The 24,668-nt window shown below is 39.9% G+C and overlaps 1 protein-coding gene across 1 annotated transcript in view; it reads left to right on the top strand.

Moving 5' to 3' along the window:
• Positions 1–2,242: 2,242 nt before the first annotated feature.
• The window catches only part of myom3 (myomesin 3), a 60,319-nt gene continuing 37,893 nt past the window's right edge, over positions 2,243–24,668 (top strand). The window contains exons 1-8 of the mRNA XM_063484877.1: positions 2,243–2,377; positions 2,808–2,965; positions 6,532–6,624; positions 6,982–7,070; positions 9,789–9,833; positions 14,059–14,199; positions 15,498–15,659; positions 22,895–23,036. Of these exons, the coding sequence (XP_063340947.1) occupies positions 2,243–2,377; positions 2,808–2,965; positions 6,532–6,624; positions 6,982–7,070; positions 9,789–9,833; positions 14,059–14,199; positions 15,498–15,659; positions 22,895–23,036 (965 nt within the window). The remainder of the gene's footprint in view (positions 2,378–2,807; positions 2,966–6,531; positions 6,625–6,981; positions 7,071–9,788; positions 9,834–14,058; positions 14,200–15,497; positions 15,660–22,894; positions 23,037–24,668) is intronic.

The raw sequence follows: 24,668 nt of genomic DNA, 5'->3' as shown, positions 1-24,668 counted from the left end.
ATAATAAACCCATAAACCTCTTCATGCCCACTGACTCGATGTGATCCAGTGGTTCATTTCACTCAAGGCTTAAATCTGAACCCAGAGAGATTAAAAGCACCAACACACTTTGCTAAACGAGCCGGTGGCAACAAATACTAAAAACTGTGTTTTTAGGCACATGGGATTGTTAATGTGTGTTTGCACATATTTATTTGCCCGTTTAATCAAGAAGTTTGCGCATTTAACTGAAAGATCTCGGCCATTTACAGAGCGATTCATGCTCTAGCAGCCAAAAAAAACTCAGAACTGCTCGTGCGAATATTTAAGATTCTTTCTCTCTGCTGTGGCAAATAATTAAGCCCTGGGGTCTGTCAGTCAAAAAATGCTTCAAGATGCACACCTCTACCATGATGAGGAGTATTCATAATAACTATAATTACATGATAGTGTGTTTCAGTACGTATATATCTATTCAAATGGATTAACTGGATGTACAGAGGAGATGTATACATATTCATACCGTCAATATGTCATGCAAACGTGCATGGGCTACCAGTAAGGCTTCATTAATTTTTTAAGAGGCGTCTGGTTTGTTTAACAGCTTACAAGGAGATCAGAGCACAGGTTCAAGAGCTGGGAGCTGGTAGGGATTAACTTTGTAACTTCACAAACACTTAGATTAACACAAAAGAAGAGACTAATGAAAAACAAGCCTTGCACCTCTTCCTCTAGTAACGCAAGTTTTCCTAAGTGTGTCACCTTTTTGCCCTGGAAAAAAAAACAAAAAAAACATTAAATTTGCTTCTTCTGAGTGAATATACTATCACAGCTGCCTTGCATCTCCATGACAACCAGCCTGATGAAAGGCAAGTCAAGGATGTGACACGGCCGACGACACAGTGTCGCTTTGAACTGTCCACACCTGAAGGATTCCTGAAGAGGTGTTCATCAGGGTAGAAGCGTTGCATCGTTTTTACAGTGATGTGAATCAGCAGTGGCAGCCAGGCTTGATGTACAACTCATAAATACCAACGCCTCAAAGCCTTTGAACGTGTGCGAGAACCGTGCTTATATGAAATGACAGAAAGCTACAAATTGAGCAGCGAACTAATGACCTCATCAAGGAGAGTTTGAGAAGACAAACTGACAAATATCATAAAACTAGCATTTGACTGTAAATGAAGTGGGACACACTGAAATTTTATTATGCCCCTCTTAAAGTGAAAAAGAAACGCTATCTGGATTCTCTCAAAAGGTAAAGCCATCTATTGCAAAACATGTTTAAAATTTTGCCTGCAATTCAAGTTTCTGCTGTTACCTCTGATGAATGCTAGGTGTTTTTTAACATGCTACTCACACCAACAGCACAAACACCTTTGGGAGGTCCAGTTCAGTGAATCTAATTAATGTAGGTGAAGCTTAGCAGACAGGCACCAGCTACAGCTGCCTGTGTCAGCATAACTATCAGTCACGGTGCACAAGCCTCAACAGCATCCAAAAGAGAGTCGTAAAAAAAAAAAAAAAAAAAAAAAAAAGTATGTAGCTAACAACTTTGAAACTGTAATGAGAGAAAATTGTTTTCGTTTTTGAAAATTCACATTTTTAAGCAGAATGATCTAAATCATCCCTGGTAAGGACAACCCAGACAGAAAACTCTGTCCACTGCAGTCGAAGTTTGCCTTGGGATTAATTAGCCCAGCCTAGAAAGAGAGAAACAGCTACAGAAACTACAGTAATATTAGACCTAAATCTGTTGATCTATTGGATGGTTCGAGTTAGTGAGACAACCAAAATGGCAATCTGGCACCTCCTAGTGCAGGGGTGGGCCATTAATTTCCCCAAGAGGCCACACAAGGGACTAGGACTGTTGTGGACTACATCAAGAGGCCACATTAGCATAACTGGTACTCCAAACCAGTCCCAGTGGCCCTTTGAGAAAATTTATTGCTCACTACTGTCCTACTGAATGCCCAAATAAGGACACAAGTAGACTTAATGTAGGCAATAAAGTAAAAAAAACAAAACAAAAAAACATCTGGGACCTGGTATGGCATATATAACACACCAAAGGCTGCGGAGGTTACAAAGGTGCTACTGCAGGATGGAGCAATGTAGTAGTAGTGTTGTTTCTTTTCAACAACACTCACAATACTATACTCGGGACAAATCATCCAACATTATGAAACAGCAAATAAATAACCACCAAACAAATTTAAATTACTTCATGCTTTACACCAACAGGGAAATCCTAAAAGAAACCATGGCTGCTGATGAAGAGTATGAGAGAGAGCAGTGGACAATGTTTGGGAATGAGGCGGAGAGGGTGGAAATAGATGTGATCAGGAACCAGCAGTTGTTACGCACTCGTGTTAACAAAATAGCTCTTCGCAAACAGGTACAGTCAAGTATTTGTCTTAAGAATCCCTTTATTTTATTCATCAAAAGACTGCAAAACTGTTTAGATCAGAATCAGAATCAGAATACTTTATTGATCCCTAGGGGAAATTATTTATTAGATTTATTTATTTTTTAGATATTAGCATTTCTGGAGAAAAAGTGCCACAGTTTGACCAGCTTAAATAAATACAGCTTTTCTGATTGGTAGCTAACAACCAGAATATTTTTCAGAAAGGTTCCCTCTTGGTTACTGTAGCTAATTTTAATATATAATTTTCCATCCTTCCTTGGTCCTCCCACTTGTATTAATGACTGCCAAAGTAACTTGCTATAGTAAAAATATACAGTGTGTTCATCTACAATAAATATTTATAGACATTTATGTTTTCCTTCCATGGATAAATTTCACCACTCTGTCTGTACCTCAGGCAGAAATGAAGGCATCTGCCCACATGAGGTACCTGGAGCAACTGAGTCAGAAGGCCCCAGACTTTCCAATCCCTCTGAGGGCTCACACTGTCTGGGAAGGCATGACTGTGAAACTCTCCTGCACTGTCCAGGGCTGTCCAACCCCAAAGGTGACATGGTGAGTACCCTCATCTCGTTCTACTACTGCATTCTTTATGCTAAAAATGTGCAGTTTCCCCACAAAAATCACAGGACCATAGGAAAAGTTGCGTCTTGTGGTGTTAACCTATGACGTCACTTGTCTAGTTTTGTAGATATGCTGTAGAAATGTCTACACTCTCTTGAATATAATACAACCAGATGTGCCTTGCCTTGTGGAGCTGTAAGGGCCAAAAACTACAACTGAAAAATCCAGGAGCATCGCTCTTCCTACAAAATCCTGACCAACTTAAGCAAAATAAATACAAATATAAAAATAACAAACCACAAAACTTGTTCTAAGCATTTTCCTTGAGAAACTACTTTTTTTATACTGTTAACAGTATAAATGAACAGTAAGTCGATGTTTAATTGCTTTAAATCTGCATTTGTTCTAATGACCAGCAAGATGCGACTACTTGGGTTTAAATGAAGAAGAAGCCAGATTGTTTAAAAGTCTAAGGAAAAAAAGCCCCTCAGCTTTCTTGATGTGTGAACTCGACATTTTGCTGCTGAATTCAGAGACACTGTCACTGATTTCAAATTTCACTGAACGCAACATGATGCTTATTTAATAAATTACGGTTCCCATTACAGTCACTGAGGAGGAAAAAGCAGGGTATGCTTTACGGTGGGTCGACCCTGTAATTGACTACTCTGTGAGCATGCAGTATCCTTCAACTTGGAAAATCCACCCTTTTTATGTACAGACACACATCACATACATAGCTGGTCACTGTCTATAACACAAGGTGCAATATCCTGGGGAAATGGGTTACTATCCTCTGGTCTAGCCATACATATCAATATCTGCATTTGTTCCAGCTGATAAATGAACATTTTAAAAGTAAAGAAGAGACAGGAGAAACATTCGTCAGCATAGCTGGTTCACCATTGAACACTCTGGAACTTCCAGCACAGCAGCTAGTGGACATAAAGAGGAATCCACAATTTGTTATTGTAAAATGTGTATATTTTGAACTGCATTGTCATGTTATCTCATAAATAACTACATATAATAAATATAAGGAATAAGGAAATCTGTTTATGTTTTAGGTGTTTATGTGTCACGTGTGTTTATGTTATTCACAGCAAATTTTCATGCTGTGAATCATAGTCTAAGGAGCTTGGAAAAAAAGCGTCTGGACTTCTTTAAGTTGCTTGAAGACGTTTCACCTCTCATCCGAGAAGCTTCTTCAGTTCTAAGGGTCAAATGGTGGAGAGTCCCAGATTTAAACCCAGTGGGAGTTTCCCCCAAAAAATATAGGATTATATCTGGATTATAGATGGCAGACAGTTGGTGTCGTAAACCACCGCCTCTGTTCAAAGATGGTCGCTCACAGTGGACATAGATGGCCTCTTTCACTCCTCTTTCAAACCATCTGTCTTCTCTGTCCAAAATGTGAACATTGGCATCCTCAAAAGAGTGACCTTTGTCCTCTAGATGCAGATGGACTGCTGAGTCTTGTCCTGTGGAGGTGGCTCTTCTATGTTGTGCCATGCGCTTGTGAAGTGCCTGTTTGGTCTCTCCAATGTAGAGGTCTGGGCATTCCTCGCTGCACTGTACAGCGTACACCATGTTGTTATGTTTGTGTTTAGGAGTTTTGTCTTTCGGGTGAACCAGTTTTTGTCTGAGTGTGTTGCTGGGTCTGAAATCCAGTTTTGAGATCTCTTCCCAGACGCCTTAATGCCCACTCACATCCTGGGCCATCTGACCTCAGGAAATCACATGATAGGGTGGGGCCAGGTTTAACAATGAGCTCACCCGAAAGCCTGGCTGATTGTGACCCACACCCGTTTTCAAACCTCGGCTCATGTGATTAGGTAGAGGATCATCAGGGGGTCCTTTGACCCTCTTTGGGGGGAAACTCCCATTGAGTTTAAATCTGATACTCTCCACCAGTTGACCCTTAGAACTGAAGAAGCTTCTCGGATGAGAGGTGAAACGTCTTCAAGCAACTTAAAGAAGTCCAGATGCTTTTCTTTCCAAGCTCCTTAGACTACGATGACCTGGTTGACTGAGAACCTTCACAAACACATGCTGTGAATCCTTTTTATACATTTATTTTTTATTTAGGTAATAGTAGTTTTCTCAATGAAAAATTGATGATTGGTGGCCTAAGGAACAATTGGAATGCCTGAGATCTTGCTCTGCAGGAAAGCAGGAAAAAGACTGTCATCATAGCAGACTTTGGAATCTACTAAAAAAATTATTTTTAAGTGACAGTTTTTTTTAGCACTTTTTAAAAAAAAATAATATTTCATAAAAATTCATAAAAATGAAAGTTTAATGGCACAGCTGATTTAACATCACTAAGTGGAAGGGGAATTTTATTCTGGTATGTTAAACCATTTGTATTTTGGGGTTTGATTGAATCATAGGTATGTAAAAAGGAAAACATGAGACTAAGAATACTGTATATTGTAGACCAGGCACCTGTTACAGCCCACCCATGGCTATTTCCTCCATGTCATTCCCCCTGTGACTGCTTCTTTAACTGTCCAAACATGAGCTCCAAAAGTTTATATTCAATCTGACATGGGGTCATCTGCATAATTGTGTCCCTTTAATTTCATTTCTGCTCGGATAGAGTGATTCAGAGCAGAATAAATTGTTTGCAGAGTTGTACCTTTTGGGAAGAAACTGCGTGTTATATAATCAGAGTTGAAATAATCAGTCTATCAACACACACAAAAACAACCAGGTTTAGAAAATTACTTTTTAAGTCATTTATCAAGCTAGCAAGCATTCTGGTTTTAGTCTCTTGAGTTTGATGTTTTGTTGCTTTCTATATTTTATATCCATGCTAACTGAATATCCTTGGGTATTGGGAAGTCACAGCAAAAACAGAAAGATAAATCTTCTATGAACAAAACAGTCCTTAGTGGCAGCACCACATTGTATCATTATTTAATATGTAATTGATCCAAAATACACAAAAACACAGAAACACTGTGTTTGTCGCGTAGACTTAAGAAGTTTATACTTGATGTGAGAGGTAAGAGGGTAGGTTAGATTATACATCTGAGTATGCTAACACATTAACAAAAGGATACATTAAAAGTCCAAAACTTACTTGCAAAAAAACCAAAAAGACCAAGAGTCATGACATTACTGTCCAGAACCCTGAGCTGAATATTGCACGCAGTATTAATATGAAATAATCTGTGTTAATTCAGGCAATGTGCCAAACTGTCGACCTTGATACCTGAGCTGCTGTGAGACTAGCTGATGAAAAGACTGCGTATGCTTAGTATTCATGAGCTATGAGATCCACACAACCTGTGGCTCATGAGTTTCACTACCCCATATGGGACCCATCAAGCCCAATGAGCTACAAAGGGCTGCCCTCAACAATGCCCAGCACAAGACAGAATAACAGATCAAAAACCCCCTGTAGTTGTCAGACATTCAGCCAAACTAACAATTGATTATGAAAGCTGTGCATGAGTAATTAGTAGGCAGGAGCATAAACCACCCAAGTACAGCCTGATGTTCATTTACTTTAATATTCAAAAACCAAAAATTATGTACTTTTTCGGCAGGTACAAGGATGGTGAGCCGCTGATAATATCTGACCGACCGTGGAATTACAATCTTCAACAAAAATTTGGTCTCAACACACTGGAGATCAGAAGGTGGGTCACTAGCTCAAATCCCTAATTAAGTCTGGAAAACTGGAATGAATGTGGTGGAAGTGTGCAAGATAGGGCACGCTGCAGATTACTTGACCTTGCCACTGACAAATTAGGAATGGAATAAGAAACTGAAGCTACTTGTAGGTAAGATAAGGAAATTAAATGGTGGTGTTATGAGATAAAATGTGCCTGTTCAATTAAGAAATAAATGTGCGTGCTGTGTTGCAGGTTTTTTCTATTACCCAAATCCAGCACATGAAAAGAGGTCACAGCTTTTTCAACATCTCTTGTGGCTTGAAATTCACCCACTTTCAACTCTCACTCACAAACAGATGACATTCTATATCTCCTACAAAGGTGCTCTCCTGATGATGCTGGCGAGTACAAAGTGGTAGCCAAGAGTCTCCTGGGTGAAGCTGTGACCTTTGGAACCCTCGTGGTGAACTGTGAGTGGTTTCTTGTTTCATCTCGAGTCAGCTTTGCTCAAAAACCAGTAGGAACAACACAAAGATGGAATACAGTACAACTGCCCCCAAAAGACTGAAGAGTCTAGTTTCAGTCATGCTGGCAATGAGACACTGACACAGTAAATTATTTGAGGAGGGAGTGCGACTTGTCTAAAGGGCAATTACACTGCAGAATTTCATTTAGTTTGAACATTTTTCAAACCTGGTTTACACAATTTTTACCTCTAATCAACACCATTGAAACAATATTCCCCTGAAACTACACAAACAAACTTCTTTGACTATTGCACACTGATGATACCTCTGCTGTTGTTTTGTTGTTAGCTTATCTTTTCCCATTTTCAAATAAAACCTGAGTTCTGGCTTCATGAGTGCAATTCCTTCGAGATCATACATCGGAAGCATGAAAAAAAATGAACTTTATATCTCACACTTCTAACATTTTCAAACTTCTTTATTTTCCCCATAAACATACTTTTCACACACTCACTGGAAAAGTGTAACCCTCTCTGCTTTAATTATTCAACACAGATTCAACAAAATGCCAAAAATGGTCCATAATGACCTGATGGCACATGCAATTGTTGCAGATTCGTCAGCTGCAAATCAACGATGCAAATCTCTCTTTCCACCACATCCCAATCTTTACCGGATTGAGATTTAGTGACTGTGGAGGCCAACAGTTAACTCACAGTTATGTTCAAGAAACTAGTTTGAGATGATCCGAGTTTTGCGACATTATGTGTTAATCTGCTGAAAGCAGTCATCAGATGATGGATACATGTGGTCATGTTGAGTTGGACACGGTGAATGACAATGCTCAGGTAGGCTGTGGTATTTAAACAACGCTCAGCTACTACTAAAGGGTCTAAAGTGTGCCAAGAAAACATCCCCCACAGCATCACACCTCTATCACCAGCTAGAAACACTGATGTAAGGCAGGATGGATTCATGCCTTCACCTTTTATGCCAAATTCTGTCCCTAACATCTGGTAACTTGTCTGTTATGTGTAGACAACATTCAAAGAACCGATTTTAAATTGAATTTTTAAGCTAGTTTCTCGAGTTAGATATAGTATTTTGGCACCTACAAGATGATTCAGAAAGAGGCATTAGCTGAAAACATCTCACCATGGTATGCACAATACCATTAAAAACAATGGGGAAACTGGAGAAGTGTGGTCAAAGCAAAAGAAGAACACCTCCTAAAACATCTTACAAAATATTTACTGCAAAAAAAAAAGAAAAAAAGAAAAAAAAACATAACCTGAAAAAAAAATCCTTATAAAGGATGAATTATGAAACCACGATGCACGAGTCAAGACCACTGACATCAGCCATGCAAGGCAATCCTACCACTTTAAGAACATCTTAAGTAAATTAATCGTAAGCAATATTAAGTAAATTTACTCACCATCATCTGCAGTCAGTGTTGGAGGGCATTCTTCAATCATTTGTGCTCTTATGGGCAAGTTCACAAAATCAGCAGGTTAGGACATCTGGCTTTTTAGCACCTGTGCACAAATACGACGCGGTTTCTGCCTTGAAGATGGTGTTATATCCCAGCCTGTTGGTGTCCATGAACCATCATTTGCACAAACAGCCTGCAGAAACAAGTGTCTCAACTGCAGCCTGTCCAACTGTCAGCCATGCACCTGTTAGTTTGACAAGTAGAATAAAAGTAGTAAATAAGTAATTTTTTTTAAATTATTTTTTTTACCTTGTTTAACTTTAACTTTATTTTCAGATTAGAAGAAAAAGCTCCGCCCCTGACATCCCAGGTGGTTTGGCTAGCCACTGAGAAACTAGAGAAGAAGACGATATTGTGTTTAACTAAAATAAAGTTCAAACGTTAAATTTAACCAGCACCTCAGGCTTCCATGAATATTTACTTAAACCTCCTTTTACATTGCACCATGAACGTAGCGCTGGGTTTTTCCTTACAGGCATGTTTTTCTTCATTAGTCCATTTACAGCTAACGTAAATGCATATTTTGAACTCCTGCTATGATAAATGAGCATTTCATTTATTTTTTTGCTTTATGTTGTGGCACAGATGATCATTAAGGTCCCCAGGGTGCAGATGCTATGCTGGCTACATTTGACCAAATGTTTGTATTTCCATCCTCCTAATGCCTCGGGTCTCCACGGTGCAGTTTTCTATCCTCATTATCTGAGTTTCTTTATAAATTTGGTGTTTGTAAGAAAACCGGCATCAACGGAAATGATCAGAAAAACAGGTCCCGTTGCAGTGCTCATGCATAATAAATTAAAATGAGACAGTGGGCGTAGCAGTGACTAATAACATCTACAGTGAGCTATACTGCCTCGCAGCAGTGTTACAGAAACTATTTATTTATTAATTTTTTTATTACCTTGACCTACCTGCCCTTTTATGAAAAGGCTTCACTTCCTGAATGCTCCAGCTCATTTTAATGACTTTAATGAGACACTTCAAGGCTTCTTCTACATTTCACAGGTATTCTTCAGGCTTTAACACAGCCTTAGGTTAAAGGGAATATTAGATGTGACTTGCATAAATGTGGCATTGCCAGGTTTGATTTGCCTTCTGCTTTATCTTTTAAAAAAAAACATGTTTCTTCTTCAGTCTCACAGTATCATTCACTGCTTTTCTCTCTGTTTCTGACCCTGCCTGCCACTCTCCAATCTGTCCTGCTCTGCTGCCCTGCGATTCAGCATATCAAGGAGCCGTGGCTGGTTCAGAGCGCTCGCAGACCTCCAGTAAGTTTCACGCCAGGGTCTAATGAAAAGTGTCCCCTTTCATTTTCTCTGCCACCCTTTGAAGTTCCTCCCTCCACCAGTAAACGAGGACAGGCTGAGTGACTTTGAAGACTGTGACACAACGTTTGGCTCTGCTGTGCATGTGGCACCTCTTAAAGAAAGACATGGGAGGAATGAAAGGGAGCTGCACACTGATGCTGTTTGGATATCACGGGAATTTATGTTTCTGTGTGGGTGTTCATAGATGTACAGGCATAAGTAAGACTATTTGTGGGGTAGTTACTGAAGGGATAAAACGACTTGCTTCCAAGTGAGCAGAAACGACAGTCATGTATATTTCATTCCAGGGACAGCGGGAGATTTATCCCACTTCGCTTCAAGCTACAGAGCACCTCGTATTGGCTGTGGCACTCTGTGGCCTAGATTAGCTTCTGCCATGTGTGGGGTTCAGGACTTTTTAACCTAGAACTACATCATTTATATAAATATATACGCTCACAATCTGATCAAGCCAAAGAAGCGGTTTTGCCAGGAACAGCTATCTGACATAGACATCTTTATCTTACAAGGACCTCTTGTTTTTGTATAAAACATGACATCCTGAAAAAATATATACACTTTCAGAGTTTTATATTAAACTAGTTAATGTCCCTTCAACTTCCCCTTGTTTTTTAATTTATTTTTATTAGTATTTTCACAAATTACCATCTTCATCCAACCTTTTCCAAGTAGCTTTAGTACCCAAATTCAACTTAACACTTCTATAAATGACTTTTGCAAACATAACCCAGCCACAGGTGGCCACAACCCTGTGTACCCCTAATGCTGGTCCCAAGCCCAGAAAAATGGAGACAGTTGCACCAGGATAGGCAGAACTTTTGCCAAATCAAGCAGGTCATCATGAATGAGACTTCTATAATGGTTTGGAGACTGAAGGTGGAGCTGGAGGTAGCAGAGTTTATCATGTTAGGATTTTCATTGGGAGTGAGCAGGATAAAGAGACAACGGTGGTGTGGTTTGGAAACATACTGGGCAATGGACATTGAATTTGGAAGACCACAGACAAGATTCATGGATGTAGAGGAGGACCTGCAGAGGGGTCGGTGTAAGGAGGATGAGGGGGCTAGGGTGATAGAGCAGCCAAAAGAAATTTTAGAAACATAATATCCACTTGTAATCTCACACATTTTCAATGAAGCAACAACCATAATGGGTCATCTTGTGTATATATCTTTTATTATTCATATTAGGGATGTGAATGTGGGTTATTTTACCCATCAGTTTTATTGCTTGACTGCAGGGCACAAGCAATCAAGCTTTACTGTGTAGCTACCCTGATGTGCCACAACATTCAAATTGCTTAATAGTGATGTGAATAACATTGATCATCTTGGTACCACACAGTGTCCTGCAGGGAAACTTTGGGTCCTGGTATTCATATGGACTTTACTTTGTCATGTATATACTATATATATACACACTTGCCAAGCCTAAAAGAAAAATCCCAAAAGAAGAAGGCTCAAACATATGCTTCTTCTTGTTTATCTTGAAGATAATTTTTTATTTTGTTTTTGTTGTTTTTGTTGTTTTTAAATAGTCATTTTTGTTCTGGTTTATAGTTTTATTTAACCATGGGGTTGGTGAGGTTGAGAATGTTTGAAGTGTTGTAAATAAAGAGAAAAGCTCCCTTAGTTTTGCTCTGAGCTGTTACATAAGGTGAATGAGGGAAATATTGAGTCCTAGATTGTTTGGTTGTTGCCCCCACGGGCCTCCCAACGGTTACCAAGGGCTCCCATTGGCCTGCAGGCCACACTTTGAAAACCCTGCCTGTAACCCATAGGACCCAAGGATACCAGTCTCAGACAGGCCTGTGACCATTTCTCAACAAGCTGGATTGTTTTCATACAAGTTATTTTAATGTTGTGACCTATTGGTGTATGCACTGTTAAAAATTTACTGGTAGTCAACTCTGTCCACTGTCATCATCTTGCACAGATGTTGCATGTTTGTCAGGTTTGACAGATTTCATATACTGACTGTGCAAATGTGCGCGTTTCTAAAGAAATCAAGGTTTCTATTGAAAGTGCGCTGATTTTTCTCCAAAAGTTGATTCTGTTCATCTGGACGTAGCGTTTTGTGGGAGAAACGTTTCGTCACTCATCCAAGTGACTTCTTCAGTCTCAGCTGACTGCAGGTTTCCCCAAATCTTATAAACAGTACATTTGCATAATGACTGAAACCAGCCCACTGAAGGAACAATGGGCTGGGAGGTCAGTTCCTTAATCATAATTATGCAAATTCTCATGACCATTGATCAACAACCACTGACCAAACCCACTGATCAAAGAACACTGATCAATGGCCATGAGTACCATTCACAGAGAGTTGGGGAATGGCTGCAATAACAGCATTGTAAGATGGCGAAAGATGTACCCTTAGGCCCCCTCCTCTATTCAGAGATGGTCTTTCCCTTTTCACGTAAATGGCCTCCTTGACTCCGCGCTCAAACCAGCGTTCTTCCCTGTCCAGGATGTGTACATCCTCATCATTGAAAGAGTGTCCACTGGCCTGTAGGTGTAAATAGACTGCAGAGTCCTGGCCTGACGAGGTAGCTCTTCTGTGTTGTGCCATCCGCTTCGCCAGAGGTTGTTTGGTTTCCCCGATGTATAAATCCTGGCAATCTTCCTGGCACTTAACAGCGTACACTATGTTACTCTGTTTGTGTCGGGGGACCCGATCCTTGGGGTGGACCAATTTTTGGCGCAGCGTGTTTTGGGGTTTAAAAGCCATAGAGACCTGGTGTTTAGAAAAAATGCGTCTCAACTGTTCCGATACTCCTGACACATATGGGATCACTACAGGTTTTCGCTTGGGCAGCGGTTGCCCTTCTCTCCTGGATCGGCTGGAGCTTTCTTTAGGTGTCTTTCCAGCTTTGACAAAAGTCCAGCTGGGATAACCACATTTACTCAGGGCCTTCTTGATGTGCTGTTCTTCTGCCTCCCTGGCCGCTGTGTCAGTGGGGATGGTGTTCGCTCTGTGTTGTAGCATCCTAATGACACCCAGTTTGTGCTCCAGTGGATGATGAGAGTCAAACCTTAGATACTGATCCGTATGTGTAGGTTTACGGTACACGTCAGCTTTTAGATGTCCCCCATTACTGATGGGCCATTGTTTCTTCAATGGGCTGGTTTCAGTCATTATGCAAATGTACTGTGTATAAGATTTGGGGAAACCTGCAGTCAGCTGAGACTGAAGAAGTCACTTGGATGAGTGACGAAACGTTTCTCCCACAAAATGCTACGTCCAGATGAACAGAATCAACTTTTGGAGATTTACTTTCCTGGATGATTGAGAATGCATCAAGATGTGCTGATTTTTATTTTATCTTAAAGGGATTTTAAAGACGTGGCAAAACTGGAAAAGTAAAGTCAGGAGCAATATAATTTATGTATGTATTACACTATTGCTTCTGAGGCGTGACCATGTAGGTGCGAGACAATCCAATATTTTCCCTACACACACAGATATTAAGTGGCAATCATGTTGAATGAAGCTTTATCAGCTTGTAATGGCATCAGGGGCCGCTTGATATGAGAATGTGCTGAAGAATTGCATGCTGCTATTTTTTTGTAACTGATACTTGATTATCTCATATGGAGCTGATTGTATTTTCCAAAACAAATCACTCAAACAAAAGCGTGACTGCGGTAAATTTATCATAACATCAGTGCACTGAGGGAAATGCAGGATTTGAATGATGGGAAGCAAACATCTTTGCGGTGTGTTTCAATAATGCTACGCACACTGCTGTGATAGCCCGGACTTCTAAGCAGAACAAGATCATTATGAGAAGCATGTCACAATCTTTCAGATTCATCCCTGAGAATGGGATTTGACGAGACCTCATGGCACAGATATCTTGCACGTTCGGATTGTATTGCTTTGCTGTTTTTGACAAGGCAGAGAATGACAGGCAGCTAAAGGAATAACTTGTCAGGAACTGTTCACTTAAAAACAAAGAGTGCCATCTGCAGCTTTTCTGCTGTCCTGTGACGTTTCCCCCGGGGAATTCTCTTATAGCTGCTGTGTGTGTGTCTGTGCTTGGATAAAGCAGTGGGCCTTTTTCTAGTTTGGCTATTCTAGTCTGCATTAGATGGTCTTTTTAGGCATTTCTGTGTCTATCACCCGTGTGTTCTTACTTCTCCATTCCTCCCATCTCTTCTAGCCTTACAGCTTCAACAGGAAGCTCGGTTTGGCACCTCCTTTCCCCCGACCTGGGTGAAAGAGGGTGACACCCTCACCCTGGAGTGTACATTCACCTCAGCTCTGCTCCTCTTCCAGAAGGATGTCAGCTGGTTTAGAGATGGTAAGTGTTGCAAATACAAAGTAATTAAGTAAGTAAAGTTTATTTATATTGCATTTAAAGAACAAAGTTCACAAAGTGCTTTGCAGAAGAGAATAATACACAACAATTAAAATGGTATAAAACTAAATCAAGGCAAACCTGCACAAGCTGGTCTTAAGTTTCTTTTAAAAATGTGTCAACACAAATCTTAGGTCCAGAGTAAGCAAATTCCACACCTCAAAAGCACAGATCTAGGGATCTAGGGACAGCCATCACGCAAGGATCAGCAGACCTCAGATCTAGTTATTATGTATGGCTGTAGGAGCTCACTGATGTATGGAGGCAACTGACGATGGAGGGCTCTGATCAACACAATTTTAGGACCTTTTAGAGGCCCTGGTGAGAAGCCTCATAGCAGCATTTTGGATAATCTGCAAGCAATCTGGGGATGATTTACTCAGAGCAAATCGTCCCAAGGATCTGAGATTTAAATTACTTTTGGGAACAAAGATGTCAGGTCCACAGATCATAACTTCAGTTTTTGTGTATTCAGAAACAGATAATAGGATACCATTTAATCCTTTATAATGTGAATGCAGTCTTGAACAACAGATAATTTGGTGACATTCTGGGGTTTCAAAGACAAGTACAATGAAATATCAGCCGTATAACAATAGTATGAAATGTCTTCAAAGTTATTCAGGATGTGTCCAAGTGGGAGCAAACAGGACAGGTCCCAGGACCGAACCTTGCGGCACACCACGGGATAAAGCAGCAGGAGAGGACACAAAAATAGCAAAAGCAAGTGTAACACTCCAGTAAGAGATAGGAAGAAAATAAGTCAAAATGCCCACCCACATTCTAAGTCTCTTAATCAGGGTTCTACGATCAACTGTGTCAAAGCAGCTGACACATAAGTGAGTATAAGGATTGAATAGTTACCTGCATTTCATCTCATTTTATGTGTTAAAATTTCATTTGAATTTCAGTAGAGTGAATCTGGAGAAACACAGGCTGAAAGTTATCTAAAATGTTGTGAGCAGTTCAAACTTCTGGTAGTGGGTTGGCCAACACTTTTTATAATGTTTTGGAGATAAAGGCAGTTTTGAAATTTGCCTAAAATTAAAAGAGGGTGAATAATGGCCTCATTAAAATATGAAGGGACACAGCCAGAAGTTAAAGTTAAAACATTAATTACCTCGAGTCCAATGGTCTAGTGGTGTGAAAGCCCTTTTTGAACAGTGAAGTTGGTAAAATGAAAGTAATAAGTCATAAAAGCATTATTCTTGACTTTTTAGCTTGTTTTTCCTATTTTCCAGGTGTACAGCTGCATCAGTCCAGCAATGTGGAGATTAAAACATTTGACACCAAGGCCGTCATCACCTTAAGGGCTGCACACAAGGAGCATGAAGGTCTTTATACTGCAAGACTGAGAACCACGGATGGAATCCAAGAGCACAGCGCTTTTGTCTATCTCACAGGTGAAACCAAAATGAATTGCTCTACTTAAGAATGTTAGCCTACACTCACAATTTATCAATGCATTAGAGTCCAAAGATTAATGGATCTAATATAAATACTGAAGCTGGCTTTGGTGCTTTCAAAATTATCCACTAATGTGAAAATATACCTCCACTGTCTCACTGAGAGAAAATTAAGACCACTTTTCATGTGTAAATGCTTAGTATGAACAAACAACAAACCTCCAGATGCATTAGTTTAGCTTAAAGTTTAGAAACAATAGGAAACCCTCAGCTGGCTCTCAAAAGGATTATCATGATTATAAAAAACCAACATACCATTCATGTAGTCTTAAAAACTGTCACGGGGGGGGGGGGGTGTTTGAGGTGTGGACCAAAAATGCGGACACAAAAGAAAAATACGGTATAACAAAAAGCGAGCCGTTTATATCTGGGCTGATGTCGAAACAAAAACAAAGCAATGCAAACTGGAGAAAAACTATCCTGAAACCTAAACGGGGAAAAACTAAAACATAAAAACTGACTTGAACATGGTCGGAACAGGAACATGAAAAACTATGACGAGAGATAAATGGACCATGAACCTGAACAGGAGAAAGCAAACTCTGTGACCAGATGTGACTTGACCTGGTGAAGACAGAAGACATAAATACACTGAAGGGTAATGAGGGAAGTGGAAACACAGCTGACACAAATGAACCTGAATGCCACAGGGGAAGTACAACTAAACACATTGAGCATGGAACGGACTCTTCACAATAAAACAGGAAACATAATAGAATGTAAACATGACAGCACGAGCTTGACAACGTGGAAACGCATACATGAAACACATGACAGACAGGGGAGAGGCGGAACACAAGGAGAAACGAAAGTACTGGCACAGCTAAAAGTACAACATAGAGGACAACACAGACTTACACCAAAGACAGGAAAAGACTCATAAACACAGAGACATGGATGAACCTAAACTAGAATAAAAACCAACTAAACTCTAACTAAATAATAACACAAGAGCTTCACAATATTTCAATATAACATAAGAAATTTCTTGACCATGTGCTTCTTTCCTTCTGACGTCTCTTTTATAACCACCAGTCACAGTCTTGCAATATCCCACATTTTCACCCGTTCACTATTTTTACAAACACACCTAAGCAGAACATGCATCTGATAAACAGAGTGCTCTTCATTTGTTCCTTGAAGTGCCCAGCACTCTTGGTCATATTACAAATTTTGCAAAATTTTTTAAAATAACTGAATGTGAATTCATTTTAAGCATATTTACCATCAATGGTCATTGTATTAATTACCTCTTGCTTGTGCTTGGTTGGACCCAATTTACTTTTAGAGCTGCTTCAATTTGTATTGGTATAGATTCAACAAAGTGCTGGAAACGTGATAGCATCAGACAGTTGCTGCAGATTTGTCAGCTGCACATCCATCATGTAAGTCTTGATGCTGCTCTATTGGATTGAAATCTGGTCACTGTGGAGGCCATCATGTCCTGCTGGAAGCGGCTATCATAAGATTATACAGGGTGGTCATAAAGGGATGGACATGGCCAGCAACAATAATGCAGGAGAGATCCATGATCTCATGTTGTTTACATCAAATTCTGACCCCCCTCATCTAAAAGCTGCAACAGAAAATTGAAACTAACGTTTTTCTCAGTCTTCTGTTGTTCAGATTTGGGGAGCCTGTTTGAACTGTTGCCTCAGTTTCTTGTCATAGCTGACAGCTCGAAGCAATCTGGTGGTTCTCCTCTGACCTCTGGAATCAGCAAGACTTTTTCACCTAGATAACTACAACTCTCTGGATATTTTCTCTTTTTTTCAATCATTCTCTGTAAATTCTATAGATGTTGGCAAATCTCTGTAGATAAAACATTTTCTGAAATACTCAGACCAGCCCGTCTGATACAAACAACCATAGCACATTTAAAGTTAGCTAAAGCACTTTTCTTCTCTGTTCTAATGCTTGGTTTGAACTTTGGTTTTCTTAGATGCATTGAGTTTCTGCCAAGTGATTGAGTAATTCTCCGTCCAAAGGGAGAGAGTATGTAATCAGTTGCATTTGTTTTTCTGTCTCTCTGTTTGTTAACCATCTAGCATCTACAGTTCACATTTTGGTGAAAATCGGGTGTAAACGTCAAATTTACACCAAATTTGAAAATCAGTAAAAACTTTATATTATCCACAATTTTTTGTGGATCATCGTCAAACCTCACAACAATAGGCCTTGGGAACATGAGTACCTAGGTTGCCTAGGCATTTGACTGTGACTTTCACTTTTGTTCATGCCCAAGGTCAAAAGTTGGAAGGACATGGAGAAATCAGTACACATGATGCCTTAAAACTGTACTTTTACCTGCTTCTATTTACATAAAAAAATACAGTCAGGTCCATAAATATTGGGACATCGACACAATTCTAACATTTTTGGCTCCATACACAACCACAATGGATTCCAAATGAAACGAACAAGACATGCTTTAACTGCAGAGTGTCAGCTTTTATTTGAGGGTATTTACATCCAAATCAGGTGAACGGTGTAGGAATTACAACAGTTTGCAAATGTGCCTCCCACTTTTTGAGGGACCAAAAGTAATGGGACAGAATAAGAACCATAAATCAAACATTTATTTTTTAATACTTGGTTGCAAATCCTTTACAGTCAATCACAGCCTGAAGTCTGGAACACATTGACATCACCAGACGCCGGGTTTCATCCCTGGTGATGCTCTGCCAGGCCTCTACTGCAACAGTCTTCAGTTCCTGCTTGTTCTTGGGGTATTTTCCCTTCAGTTTTGTCTTCAGCAAGTGAAATACATGCTCAATCGGATTCAGGTCAGGTGATTGACTTGGCCATTGCAAAACAGTCCACTTCTTTCCCTTCAAAAACTCTTTGGTTGCTTTTGCAGTATGCTTTGGGTTGTTGTCCACCTGCACTGTGAAGCGCCGTCCAATGAGTTTTGAAGCATTTGTCTGAATATGAGCAGATAATATTGCCCGAAACACTTCAGAATTCATTGTGCTGCTTTTGTCAGCAGTCACATCATCAATAAATACAAGAGAACCAGTTCCACTGGCAGCCATACATGCCCACGCCATGACACTTCCACCCCAATGCTTCACTGATGAGGTGGTATGCTTAGGATCATGAGCAGTTCCTTTCCTTCTCCATACTCTTCTCTTCCCATCACTCTGGTACAAGTTGATGTTGGTCTCATCTGTCCATAGGATGTTGTTCCAGAACTGCGACGGCTTTTTCAGATGTTGTTTGGCAAACTCTAATCTGGCCTGCCTGTTTTTGGGGCTCACCAAAGGTTTACATCTTGTGGTGAACCCTCTGTATTCACACTGGTGGAGTCTTCTCTTGATTGTTGACTCTGACGCACATACACCTGCCTCCTAGAGAGTGTTCTTGATCTGGCCAACTGTTGTGAAGGGTGTTTTCTTCACCAGGGAAAGGATTCTTTGGTCATCCACCACAGTTGTGTTCTGTGGTCTTCCTAGTCTTTTGGTGTTGCTGAGTTCACCAGTGCGTTCCTTCTTTTTGGGAATGTTCTAAACAGTTGTTTTGGCCACGCCTGATGTTTTTGCAATCTCTCTGATGGGTTTGTTTTGTTTTTTTCAGCCTAATGATGGCTTGCTTCACTGGTAGTGACAGCTCTTTGGATCTCATCCTGGCAGTTGACAGCAACAGGTTCAAAAAGCAAACAGCACACTTGAAATGAACTCTGGACATTTTATTTGTTCATTGTAATTGGGGTAATGAGGGAATAACACACACCTGGCCATGGAACAGCTGAGAAGCCAATTGTCCCATTACTTTTGGTCCCTTAAGAAGTGGGAGGCACATATACAAACTGTCATAATTCCTATACTGTTCACCTGATTTGGATGTAAATACCCTCAAATAAAAGCTGGCAGTCTGCAGTTAAAGCATGTCTTGTTCGTTTCATTTGGAATCCATTGTGGTGGTGTATGGAGCCAAAAATGTTAGAATTGTGTCGATGTCCCAATATTTATGGACCTGACTGTATATAGTGGTAACAGTTAATGCTTATCTAAGCAGATGATGAAATATATGACCCATTTTGCAGACACGTTGCTTTTTTTGAAGTACGTAGCTTGTTTTCAATGACTTCCTTAAGCCACTCATAGGCATTGTGCCACGCTTGTAAGTGGGTGTCAGATCACATCAGAAACTCCTCAAATACTTAGTGTCTTCTTTGAAGAACTTGCCCAGCTGTCTTTCAAATTATACGCTTTGTTTGATGTGATGTTTTCAGTCCTCGGCAAAATGACAAATAATGACAAAGTGTGATCTTGTCACCTGTGCATACAAAATATCTGTCTTTTGGAAAATATAATCGTCTTTTTTTTAACTTTTGAGTTCAGAGCAAACATTCCTCCAAACATTATTTGTATTCACCAGATTTTGGTTCTAGTTTCATTTCCTGTCAGCAAACTGATTCACACGGGGAAATTGCACCATCAATCAAAATATTTCACCGTCGAGGGCTTGTTAACTTTGTTCGATGAAAGTATATATTTTTCATACGCCGCTTTCTTCTTTCGACATGCAAATAAACCAGAGAGTAGCTCTCACTTGAGTCATCAAGCATTTGAAATCTAAGCAGCACTACGAGGAGGTTTGACACATGTGCAGTATGTGTTTTAAAGTAATTGTAGTGCTTGTTCATGTATGTATTCAACCTTAACTCCCACAGTGACAGCATGAAGTGCTCTGAATCATTCATGAGCTCCTGTGCACATACATCAAAAACACATCTGAGCCCAAATAAACACATGTATACGGACACTTAATGCAAGGTAAATCTCTGTGCAATGCCCCTTTTAAAATCTCTACTTGGCTCACTCGCTCTCTCTTTTGTTTAGGAGCTCGTTTTTTCACCAGAGCTGTAGGTACTAATTTTGGAATTAGGGAAGGTCTCTGAATGTGTGTTTTTTCCATCATTCAGCCGTCATATTAGCATTACAAATGGGGGGGTTTGCAATAAAAAAACAAATAAGAAATGAAGGATGGGAGGGAGGGTGGCTGGTGGATGCGCATTTAAACAGGAACGAGATATGTTTCCTATTTAAATGTTGACTTAAGCCTTTTGTTAAAGAAACCAATCTATTCTCAGCATCAAGAAAAGGTTTGCAAACATGTCACGCTATGTTATTCAAGTCTGCTTTGAATTATTTCTTCATTTCTTTTTTGTCCTTTTTGCTATGTCTGTGTGTGTGTGTGTGAGTGTGTACATGTTTAGGCATCTTTGTGAGGACAGAAAATTAGTTGCGGGGACCAGCAGTCACTTATGGGGACAAAATTCCCATCCCCACGAGTTTGAAGGCATTTTTGAGGGTCAAAATGGGGTTTTGGTGTCAAGGTTACAATTACGTACAATTACGGGTGTCAAACTCTAGGCCTCGAGTTTGACACCCGAGGCCTAGAGTGTCAAACTCTAGGCCTCTGTGTCAACTAAAGGACAAATACTGTGTCCTTTAGATCAAGGACACAGTATTTAGATGTGTCCTTGATCCAATACAGCTGATTTAAATTGCTAAATGACCTCCTCAACATGTCTTAAAGTTCTTCAGAGGCCTGACAATGAATTAATCATTTGATTCAGGTGTGTTGACCCAGGATGAGCTCTAAAACCTGTAGGACACCCGCCCTCAAGGCCTGGAGTTTGACACCCCTGGGTTAGGGTTTCATGGTTAGGGTTGCAGTAAGCAGCGAGGGAAAGCATTATGTCAATTAGATGTCCTCACTAAGATATGAAAACGAGTGTGTGTGTGCGTGTGTGTGCGTGTCAAATTTTAGACGGCAGGAGATTTGAAATTTCAGAGATTAAAACACACTTGATCTGTTATAATATCAAAATCTAAAGCCAAAGTCTTGTTTGTGTTCAGAACAGCTTTTTCCATAACCAGCTTTGAGCATCAGTATCGTGGGATATATCAAGTTTAAAGTAGCAAAACTTCACTAATGCAGGGTCTGTGATGTAGATCATCAGAAACAACGACTGCTACCGGAGAACTTTGATCTGTTTTCTGATCATTTGCTGGAGAAGACTTCAAAAGGTGCATTTTAGGTAAACTTTCCAGGGAGATCACCATGTGGGATAGGTGGCTGGTCAAAACAAGTTAGAGCTCATGGAAGGTCTTATTTGTGCCTATACATGCTCTACCACCCCGTCTTTTAGCAATGATTCCTTCTCTGTCTAAACAATTTTCTAATAAGCCATAACTTAGAGGCCTGACAATGGCCTGTCACTAATGGCTCTGAAATGGAAGAATTACATTTGTTCACATGTTCTTTTAAGTGGTTTGGACAAAAAACTGGATCAAAGAACATCAGGTACTTGAGACGCTGTTTTTTTTTTTTTTTTTAATCTTTCCAATTTGAGCACACAGAATTTATTTTATATAGAATATTTCCTGGAGTAACTTAACATGTGGAGTGGCAACTATTGATTACTTTTAAATCATTGATAATCCTTTGGTCATTAGGAGAAACACACAATAACAGGTCAACAAAGCAAAACTCATTTTTGATATTGTCGTCACCGGCGGGCGGGAGGCATGAATGCCCAACTTTGTGAACATGATCATTTGAGACTGACACAATGTAGGATTTTCAAATTGATGCCATAGGTGCATCTACTAAAAATCTTGGACAGGAATTTCAGTGATCTTGACCTCAAGGTCAGAGGTCAAGTTTTCTAAAAATCTTGCAAACATGAAAACTTCAGAAACAAAAGATGTGACCCAGGATTGGTGGCCATTTTTTTTTACTTTCAGGCTTATATGTTTGAATCAATTGCATGAACTAGATTGCTATAGGTCCTATAATTAAACTTTCCAGTCCCTTTTTTTTCTTGTTTTTACACATGTCCTCCTCCTTTGGCTCACTATCTTTCTCCTACTTTGTTTGTTGGAAAACAAACCCTGTGTTTCCACAGTAAACGATTTAGTTGAGTGCTAAACTGGAAATCCAATAAATATATTCCAAATAATGTGAAAAAAGCAGCACATCACAAACTTCTCTGTCAGCTGGGACAAATTGCTCCTGTTTGACTTGTTTACTGGTTCATTCAGCCTTCATTAGAACTACACAAATTCAGTTCAGTTATATATAATTAGTACATAGCTGGGGGCTGAGTATTTCTATGCTGTTTTTCTTCTCACTAACTGACTCTCTGCTGACATCCATAGATGCATCAGCTGCAGTGGTGGGCGGTCCCGCGTCTCCACTCGCAGTGCAGGTGTCTGACGTGAACAAGGACTACGTTTTCCTGACTTGGCAGCCGCCCAGCGCTGATGGAGCTTCACCTGTGCAGGGATATTATGTGGAACGGTGAGAATCGTGATGTACAGCTTACTTCAAATATTCGGTTGGGTTCAAATGAATCAGGTAAAACAAAGTGAAAGCTGACACTGAAAGTTTATTTCAGACCTTTGAAAACTAGCTGACAGTGTTGGCAAATCAAGAGTCCACTGAGCAGGTGTTTATCCTGTTGACATAGAAATGTGCTTCTTTGTGTATTTTAGGATTTCTAGATTTTCAATTTTAAAAAGTTAATGATTTAACAGCTTTGGTGCAATCACGTCCATCTGCACTTTCTTTCCAAATGTAAATATGTGTCCACACACTGTTAGAATTCAACAAACCTGAGCATGTCCCAGATGTTATAGGGCTAGAGGTGAGGTACACCCCACCTCTGTATTCGGACAAATTTTTCCTATCATTTTCTATGTTACACAGCACTGTGTGTCACGGTCCTAGTGACCCAGTGTTTTGTGTTTTGTGTTATTATTAGTTTTTGATTACATCATGGCTTATCACTATTAGTGTTTTGGTTTCTGTTTTGTATTTCTAGCGCTCTAAGTTCTGTAGTATTTCTTGATTTCTAGTTCTTGGGTTTTGTTCCTGTGCCCTTCATGTTCAGTGTAGGTTTAGTTCTGTCTTCATGTTTATTTTCTTGTTCCCCAGTCAGTCGTGTCTCATGTCACTCCTGTCCCTGTGCTCCATATTCCCTCTGTTCAGTATCAAGTCCGTCCCTTGTGCCTGTCGTGTGGTTCCTGTTTTATTTTGATAGTCTTGTGTTCTGTGTTCAGTGTTTGGAGTTTTGCTTTACTCCTGTCTCGTTATGTCTGATTAGTCCCAGCTGTGTTTCCACCCGTTTCCATCCTCTCGTTTTTCTACCTGTGCATTGTAGTCCTCACACACACTGAGCAAGTGTGCTGTCACGTCGTACCGTCACTACGCTGTGTGTTTTTCCTCCATGCTCCTTGTAGTTTTTCAGCTGTTTCCCAGTTTAGTTCCTTAGCTTCCCAGTGTCTTAGTTTTTTGATTTTAGTTCGTATTTCTAGTTCCTCGCTATAAGGCTTTGTTTTTTGTATGAAGAGTCATTTACAGCCAAAATCAAGCTGCCTTCTTTAGCTCACTCCTTCATTGTCCGTGAGTCCTGCATTTGGGTCCTACATCCTGCCTGCCACACAGCAAACCATGACATCGAGTCACCTTCATGTTTTTTTATATATTGCAAATGCAATGTCAGGGTTTCTTTTTCTTTCTTTTTTTTAACCTTGAAAATTGACTGATGAAATTTCGATTGTCAGAACTGTTTTTTGTTTTGTTTTTTTCATTGTGTTCATATTGATTTTTACATTAAACTCCTTTATTAAGTCATTGCTTGGTTGATTTATCATGTCATTTCAATATTCATTAAAATGACAGCTGATTATGTCATTTCAACAGGCACTTAATCAACTGATTACTGTGAGACAATTAGTCTGACTACGCTACCTTTTCAGACTGTGTGCATGTTTGAATTCAGTAAAGCAACAAAAGAAAAGTATTGACGAAAAGATTTCAGGTTTTCATTGCCAGAAATATCCAGCACAGAGATTGGATCTCCTACAGTGAGCTCACATTGATTTGGCATTCATTAAAATGCTTATTTTAGATTGGACCCACAGTGATTTC

Source organism: Pelmatolapia mariae, linkage group LG10_11, assembly GCF_036321145.2.
Source record: "Pelmatolapia mariae isolate MD_Pm_ZW linkage group LG10_11, Pm_UMD_F_2, whole genome shotgun sequence".
NCBI lineage: Eukaryota > Metazoa > Chordata > Actinopteri > Cichliformes > Cichlidae > Pelmatolapia > Pelmatolapia mariae.
This window is presented reverse-complemented; position numbering and strand designations above follow the sequence as displayed.